The sequence below is a fragment of the Elephantulus edwardii genome, unplaced genomic scaffold (genome assembly GCF_000299155.1).
Source record: "Elephantulus edwardii isolate Elephantulus edwardi_28Jun2011 unplaced genomic scaffold, EleEdw1.0 scaffold00006, whole genome shotgun sequence".
NCBI classification, from domain to species: domain Eukaryota; kingdom Metazoa; phylum Chordata; class Mammalia; order Macroscelidea; family Macroscelididae; genus Elephantulus; species Elephantulus edwardii.
The window spans coordinates 6,667,253-6,675,663 of record NW_006399756.1 but is presented as its reverse complement, the minus strand read 5'-3'; the positions used below and the strand labels follow the sequence as shown (position 1 = coordinate 6,675,663).

General features: G+C 52.8%; 1 protein-coding gene across 1 annotated transcript in view; it reads left to right on the top strand.

The window, feature by feature from the left end:
* LOC102847911 overlaps positions 1-7,320 on the top strand; it is a 74,439-nt gene extending 67,119 nt beyond the window's left edge. The window contains exon 11 of the mRNA XM_006880135.1: positions 7,102-7,320. Coding sequence (XP_006880197.1) covers positions 7,102-7,320 — 219 coding nt within the window. The remainder of the gene's footprint in view (positions 1-7,101) is intronic.
* The last annotated feature ends 1,091 nt before the right edge of the window (positions 7,321-8,411 follow it).

The window sequence follows — 8,411 nt, the reverse complement described above, 5'->3', positions numbered from 1 at the left end:
CCCACCCCCACCCCGGTTTCTGAGGCTCTAACTGCAGAGGAATGAGTACAGGAAGGAAAGTGAGAGGATGCACTCTGCTTTCTCCAACGAGCCCATAAAACGCTTATTAGCTCAAGACAGAAGCTTATTAATAGCTCCTGGAAGACCAGACCAGTATTCCTGACGGGTGGGCGACTCCCTCCTCACAGGGTGGCTCAGGCACCCACCATCCTCCTCAAAGCCAAGGATCCCTCAGCTGCATTTTCTCTATGCAGTTACCGCTTCAAGGAGGGAAACTGACCAAGGCTGAGGCAGGCACTCTCCCTTCTGAACTGCTTCAAGTTCCCACCCACATTCCCTTGACAAGAACAACCTTGAAGTCCTGGGTGGTGCCCCAGCAGCCACTCCCAGCAGCAAGCCCCCACCTGCAGGAAGAAAGCATGTGTCCTCAGGGGATACCAGGTCTTCTGGTCCACTGGGCCCCAGGGCAGGCTCACCTGGAAGGAGTTACAGTTCACCAACTCCCAGGTTATCTGACCTCTGAACAAAATCTGAAGAGAGATGCTGGCGACTCTATAAATAGATCACTAATCCCCTGGTGGCCAGACCATGAAAAAAATCTGGCCACAACTGGACAGTCACCAACCAATCAAAAAATGTTGAACAACTGACCCTTGCTTAGAAAATGCCTCCCTCTAATAATAAAACTTTCAGGTTTGCAAAATGCCTCCACATTCACGAAATCTGACTCCGCGTTAGTGAGCAAGAAAAAAAATGACAGTCAAGTAAAGGCCGGCATTCAATCAACCTAATGACCAACTAGATTCCACGGTCAAACCAACGACATTCAGTCAGAACAGCCCTGTGAGAAGCAGTGGTCACCATTTCACAGGTGATCTTCGCCAAGGCTGGGGCTGGACACACAGTGGGCGAGGGGCAGTGCTTCCTGGCGGGGAAGTTTCCAACCATCCTCTGGTTCAGCATCTGGTGCTGGGTCGCCCTCCCCACAGCTTTCTCCGGGCACATGCAAAACTCCCCAAAACAAGGGCCAAACCAGGCCAGGCCTTACCACAGCCACTCAGATCTAGATCCAAATGTCAAGCCAAGTACCTTGGATAGAATGTTCTCATCAACTCATTTGAATAATCAAAAAAGCTCCACTAAAATGTGGATTTTCATCTGCATAACACTTTCCCAACAAATTCCACAACAGTCGAGTGAGAACAGATGATGTGATGAAATATCAAAAACAAGAACCCGCCTTGGTAAACAGTTGAGCGCTATTTTCACATCTTCCTAATGAATTTCATTTCAATAAACACAAATCAGCAAACACTTTAACATTTTTAATGGTATGGTGCAAAATGATGCTTAGAATGAGGCCCCAGCAAAAGATCTCTTCACACGACAGCTCAGCACCGCGCAGCGCCAGCCCTCCAGCCGATTTTCCAAGGCTCTAAATTGCACAGGAGACTGTCCCAGCTTCCTTCTTTGGAGCAGCTGGTGGGTTTGAACCACCTGCCTTTGGGCTGGTGGTACAACTCCTTATCCTCCGAGCAACCTGAGCTAACACAGGGAGTAACCTAAGAACAAGGAAACACCGGAACATTAAATCAATGGCCCAGTTCTACGTCTGGCTGACCGTATTTTCCACAGATGGCCCCACAACTGGGCAGATGAGGAAGGCTGCACTGAGGAGAGGGGCTCCAGACCCCCGGGCCCTGCTCACACTGGCATGGAGATAGCACTTTACACCAGGCTAAGTCAGCAGCTGTATGACGCATGAGATATGCCTGCTCAGTTCAACCAGCTCAGGAAGCTAAGTATTATCTGGACGCCCAGGAGTCACCTGGTGGACAAGACTCCTCTGCCACGTCACAGAAGACCAGTCCGACTGCCCGTCCACCCCAGGTCTGTGTCTCAATCCTGTCACCTCTTTGAAAGGGGCTGCAGTGTGCCAATCAGTGCCCACCACACAGCACAAGGCAGAGCTACCCCTGGGATGCCCAAGGGAGCTATCCTCCAAAACTCCAATTCACCCTCGAGGTGCCGCCGAGGAGACTGGCCATGTGACACACGGCCTGCTGACGCCCATGGGGTCCAAAGGACACTGGTCAGTGTCTGGTGTGCAGAGCAGAGGAGCTACTTCTCCTGTCGACAGGTGTGATATTATAACAAATGGGGAAAAACCCAAACTGCAGGCTTTAAAGCACATGATCACAAAGGGAGCAGATAATGTCCGAAAGGCGTGTCCTGTCCCAGGTCCAGCGAGACAGAGAAGGCTGCCCCACGGAGACCCAAACTCTCCAAACAAGTCCTCTCCAACGGCCACTTCAGCAAGTGGGCCTGCTAGGGCTCCCAGCGCATGGGTGAGCCCAGGTGCCTCCCAAGGCCCACAGGCATCAAAGCAGAGATGTGCACCTCCATCGAGCCCACCTGGGCCTGCTCACCCGAGCCGGACAAGACAGTGGGGCGAGGGCAGAAATAGGGGGCCTCCAAGTGGAGAATCCAGACCTAGTGTCCAACCTGACCTCTCTCCTGGCCCCCTTTCACCCAGATGGGCAGTGGACAAGCCAGGGACCTCCTGGAGGGACCCGGATGAGCTAGGCTTCAGGTGACTCGGGCTGTGCGTGAGAACTCTGCCCGGGACAGCCAGCTCCACGGAGGCGAGAGTCCACTTCAGGTGCAGGCCCACAGCTGTGGACAAGGAGAGCCAGACCGGGCCCAGCAGGACCCTCCCCTCCTCCCCTCCACAGGCTCTTTGGGGTGGGGTGGCCCTAGACTGAATGGGGCTACTGCTCATACCCTCTCCAGCAGGAAACCAGAATCACCCCCTCATCTCCACTCCAGAAGAGAGCCTCTCAGGCCTGCTTGGGCCCTCCAGGCAGGTCCTGGGCACCCCAGGGTACCGTCCAGGTTCACGCTCAGGCCCACCCACGCTTAACTGGGAGAATCTGGTGAAGACCCTGCCCTTGGACTGAAGGACGTCCTGACCCCCTTCTCACACAGCAGCCCATAACCCGCTTCCTCTCTCCTCTCCTAGGGTCGGGGACACGGAACAGCCCCCATCTTTATAAACAGGGCACTCCAGTAGAAGGCTCTGAATGGTGTTAACCCATACACTCTGGGCTGAAGGACTGATTCTCTAAAGATGCACATCAGCCCCCCCCACCCCCGGCCCCACCCTCTCTACTCCAGGCTCACATACCGCCTGGCTTGGTGGTCAAGCCTCCCATTGTGCCCTGGGCTGCAGCCCTCTCCTTCCAGGTCCAAACTGACCAAGGCAAGAGGGTTCTCGCTTCCGAATCGGGAGCTGTCCACTCCCCTTGAATTAAGGACTAGGGGGGTGTGTGCCAACAGCGAAACCACCCCTCTTCACCCCTGCCCACCCCACCTTACCCTTCCACCAGCTCCCAGGCGGGGCTCCGTCCAGCGGAGTTAATTCCGCTCACTCTAGAAAGGACGGTGGCCTCAGAGGCAGGACCTGGGGATTCCAACCTCACTACTGTGGCAACTCCCGTAGGGCGAGGCATCAGCCATCCAGGGGCAAGGAGGTGGGCCTTCCTGTCCCCGGGGCCACGCCTTCCAGCCGCAGGGGCAAGAGGGCGTCAGCTGAGGTCCCACTCACAAGGGCCGGGTAGGGCAGGGCCTTGCTTGCCAGTTAAGAATTACCTGGGACTCATATATCACTCTCAAAGCTGGTCCTACCTAGAGGCACATGGTTCAAATTCACCAGCTGCTTCTGGAGAAAGATGACCAATCTCCTCCTGTGCAATTAACTGCCTCGGACACCTGCTGGAGGCTCAGCTGTGGGTCAGTTCCCACTGGAAGGTGCACAACAACTAAGCTGGTTCCACCCAGACCATTAACTCAGGGCAGCTGCAGAAGGGACGAGGCTTCCAGGAACCGCAGGCAGCTGTGAGAGGAGGGGGCCAGAGAGGAAGCAGGAGCAAGCGGGTCAGGGCTGACTGCACCCCACTGTGTCCCACTGGGTCACTTAGATGGCACCTCCTCCTGCACTAAGTGGAGGCAGCGGTGGGTAAATTCGCTCAGCTTCACACGGGAGACCTGGGTTCAATACCCAGGCTAGGTGCTTCATGCATTCCCTATCTGTGGAGGCTTATGTGTTGCTCTGATGCTGGCGAGGTTTCAATGGTGTCTCCCGACGAAGACCAACTGGAGAAAGGGGCCAGGCGACCTGCTTCCAGTGAAAAGCCAAGGCCAACCCTCTGGGCACCAAGGTCAGACGGCGCCAGAAGGGGCAATCTTTCCTCGCACTGTGCATGGGGTCACCATGAGGCTTTTAGGGGGTAACTCTGGGGCTAACAAGCTCCTCCTCCATTCAGGGGGGATGTATGGATGCGTCCGCCCACTCCCACTGTCTCACCTGGCTACTCCCCATCCTCTGGTTACGAATAGGCTCGTGCTCCTCCCCCCACATCCCCACGGCTCATTCTCCTGAGCTGAGGAAGGTCCACTTCCCAGGGTGCTGTCAGAGGGAGACATGAGGAGGAGAAATGGCCATCGGGGCCCCAGCGGGAAGGATGCTCTCAAACAAGCTCTACCAAGAAAGCTGGACCACATAGACCTGCCCACCTTAGTGCAAAGCTCCTCATGCGGGAAACTTGGTCACCACTCAAAACGTCACCATCATCCTGCTGTTGTTACGTGCCATCGAGTCGCCTGCAACCCTATGTACAACAGCTCTGAACCCAGCCCTATCCTGAGCCAGTCTCACAGACTCCAAACACACCTAATCTCATTGACCCAGTTGTCATGTCAATCCACCTCATCCAGGGTCCTCCTCTCCTGTGCCTCCCTCCAGCCTTCCAAGCATGAAGTCCTTTCTCAAAGGACTGGTCCCTCCTGGCCATATGCCCAAAGCATGTGAGACAAAGCTTTAAAAGCCTCCAAGGAGAAACTTAGTTTCACCCTCTCCAAGCCAGACCTACTTGTTCTCCTGGTGGTCTGTAGTATGTTTAACACTCTTCTCCAGGACCACAACTCAAAGGCATCGATTCTTCTGTCATCCTTAGTCACTGTCAAGCTCTCTGAGGCACAGCATGTAATTGAGAAAACCATGGCCTGCATCAGGCACACCTTAGTCTCCAGACTGACATCACTGCTCTTCAGCATTCTGGAGAGGTCCCTGACAGCAGACTTCCCCAATGCAATTCGTCTTTTGATTGTCATGTTAGCTGTTATCAAGTCAACATGGCAACTTATGCATGCGGAGTTGGACTTCCTGGTGTTTTCAAGGCTGTGACCTTTCAGAAGGGTAGGTCACCAAGTCTATTTTTTCAGAAACCTGTAAATGTCCTGAACCACTAGCCTTCTGGTTAGTCATTGAAGATTTAACCATTTGCACCTCTCAGGGAGTCCTCACTGGTCCTTAAACCAAAACCTACAGACTCTGTGCCCAATTCATGATTTTGTTAGAGATCATCAAGTAGGAACAGTCTCATCGCTGACTCTCCAGCAGGTTTTCAGAAGCAGCTGCATGGGAGGAGACTGTATGTCCTTCTCCCGAGAGGCAGGTGGTGGATTCGAACCATGTACCTGTCGGTTGGCAGCGCCTTACCACTAAGCCATAAAGCCCACCAACTCACAGCACCCACTAAAAACCAAAGCACCCTGCCCTCCTCCAACGTGCAGTGACTCTACGACACATTCCACAACGAGCCAGCAGGTTTCCAAGGCTGCAAATCTTTTGAGAAGCAAACTGCCACATCTTTTTATCCAAGAATGGATTAGCACCAAGTGTTTAATCCACTGTGGCACCAGCCCAGGCGCAGAGCCCAGGCGTATCTATGGACCCAGATGTTCAGAAAATGCTTTCTCCCCAAAATGGTAACAGAATGTTCCCCAACGGCCTTGAAACAGCCCGAAGCTATTTCCAAAGTGCTCGAGGGAGGGAGGGGAGCGGGGGGGAAGGACAAGGTGGTCAGCAGCCCCCTCACCCACATTTTACCACCAGAACCACTTGAGAAACCGTCATGCGCCCGTGTGTTCACCTAAACATCCCAAACACCCACTCGGGTCTTTCACGCCAATCCAACAAGGGATGGACAGCACACAGTTTCAAGGAAGGAGTCTGAAAAGCAGAAAAGTGGCATGGTCTCGAGGCAGGAACGGGAACCAGAGGGGAGGCTGTCTATTTGATGGGGTGGATTTATGTCTTACACAGGGGTGTGACTCAGGGGCATATACACGTGTCCCTCTGGACAGCTGTGACCAAACTTGGTGCAGTCTGGGGAAGCCTTTGTCTATAGGGGTGGCTGGAAGTCTCTGGATATCAAGGCAGGCTGGTCCTCGACGCCCAGCGCTCCTGTGCCCACCAGGCTCGCTCTTCCAGGAGGGCGGACAGCACACAGAATGTCAAGGTTAGACTTTATCTCTTGGACGCAAAATTTACTCAAGCCAAAAACTGTAACAAAACAGTCTTTTCCGAATTCCCGAAACTCTCTGGAAAAAGGAGTCCTGTTTCCTCCGGCTTTAATCTTACACTGTCTGTGTTTACAATAAAATAGAACCACTTATTTATTTGCTTACCTACTTTGAAAGACAATAAATTGGAAAGGCTTCATAAATCTCTCGGGGAATTCCTTTAAACAAGGACTTGTCAGCAAACCCCTCCAGAGCCTCTCTTCCGCAGCAATCACTCCACCGTGCATTCTTCTTCTTCCTGCGTTTGTACTAATCTTCCAGCAAGCAAATCAAAGCAAGCCCCACAAAATTCCCTATTCTTAGGGGATCAGCCCCACCCAGACATCCAAGGAGCAGGGGTGGGCAGGTGGAGTGGTCTGAGAACAATCAGACACCAAGAAGACACAGGGGAGCCCCACAAGGGCTACCAGTGCACCCCCAAAACAAGACACACTGCTCTCACCAGTTGAAAACAAACGGACCAAGGCAGACAATCTGGTTCCAAAGCAGAGCTGGGCGCTGATATGAAATGCACGTTGATTTGCTCTGGAGCAGAGCCCTGAACAAAACATTCTGATGCAAAGTCCTATCAATGCAGGCCAGAAGGGGGTTCTTATTTTTACTCCCAGCGGGGCTCCGTGGCTCTGATGAACTTGCACCCTTCTAATCCTGCTGTGGACAGGGCATGGGGTCCAGGCAACAACTGGTCAAGCTGATCAAGAGCAGGAGAGCCTGGAGCTTGGGACCCACCTGTCCAGCGCCATATTAGACAGGACTAGCTGCCCCACCACTATGACTCCAAGGCAGTGGGAGGAAGGGCTGCCGGCGGCGACCTTGGGCAGTTCAGAACCAGCAGAAGATGGACAATCTCATGCTGAGCTTTCAAGGACTGTGCTAAAAATAAGTTTAAAATAAGAGGCAGAATGAGACTGGTGGATAATCAAACACGCAAGACTTGAAAGACACCTCTGTAATCAATTTACATATCAGGAAGGGTAATTACCAGAACCAGAGGGAATTTTTCTCCAAGCCAAAAGGTTAAAAAAAAGAAAAAGAAAATTCAGACCAGCAATCTACTATCCAAATGCAAAATTAAAATGCGTGTTTTCAGGAAGGACAAGACTAGAAAATTGCCTGCCAGCTTCCACAGCTCTAACTTTGGGCGGTGACCTTGACTGTGTGTGAGGCACCCGCTGTGGGCAGTTCTCTGCTTCACTGTGAAGGGCACCAATGGGTGTGCCTCTCTGAGTAAGTGACTGAGTCTCTCTGAGCCTAACGCATGGTCTCCGACGTGCTATTACTTACATGTAATTATTATTATTATTTCTGAAAGGCCCGACAATGTCAAGAAAACCCTTTGGGTCTACAGTCAAGAAGGCCCCATGGAAGAGTTCTACTCTAACACATGGGGTCATGCAGTCGCCCCATATTAGTGGCCAACTTGCTGGTTGACTGCCAAGTCAGAGCGCTCAGGTGACAAACCCAGATTTCAAACCCACCAGCGGCTCTATGGGAGAAAGATGGGCAACCTCCTCCCACGACATTCACAGCCTCGGAAACCCACCTCAGGTTGAGCTATGAGTTGGATCCGACTCGACAGCGATTAGTTTTTTTAAAATCACAGTATATAAGGTCTAGTGGTAAGAAGCTCTGCTACCAACCTCAAGGCATCTAGTTCAAATCCACCCACTGCTCTGAGGGTTGTGCAGTCTCCTGTGCTTCTCACAGCCTCTGGAAACCCACTGCAGGGCCCGCTATGAGCTGGTTCCAACTCGACGGCACCGACCGTGTGATGCTTTATTACTGTGAGCTCTGAGGTGGTACGTGTAACGTAACAGTCCAGCCTGAAATCAGCAGCGACTCCAAGAATGATGGGCAGTCTTCCTCTTACGAAGAAACTCAGTAGATGGCCACTGATGGACGGGCACTGTGAATCAGAACCATGGAGGCTGGTGGCACAGTGGTTAAGTGCTGGACTGTGAACTAAAAGGTCAGTAATCAGAAGG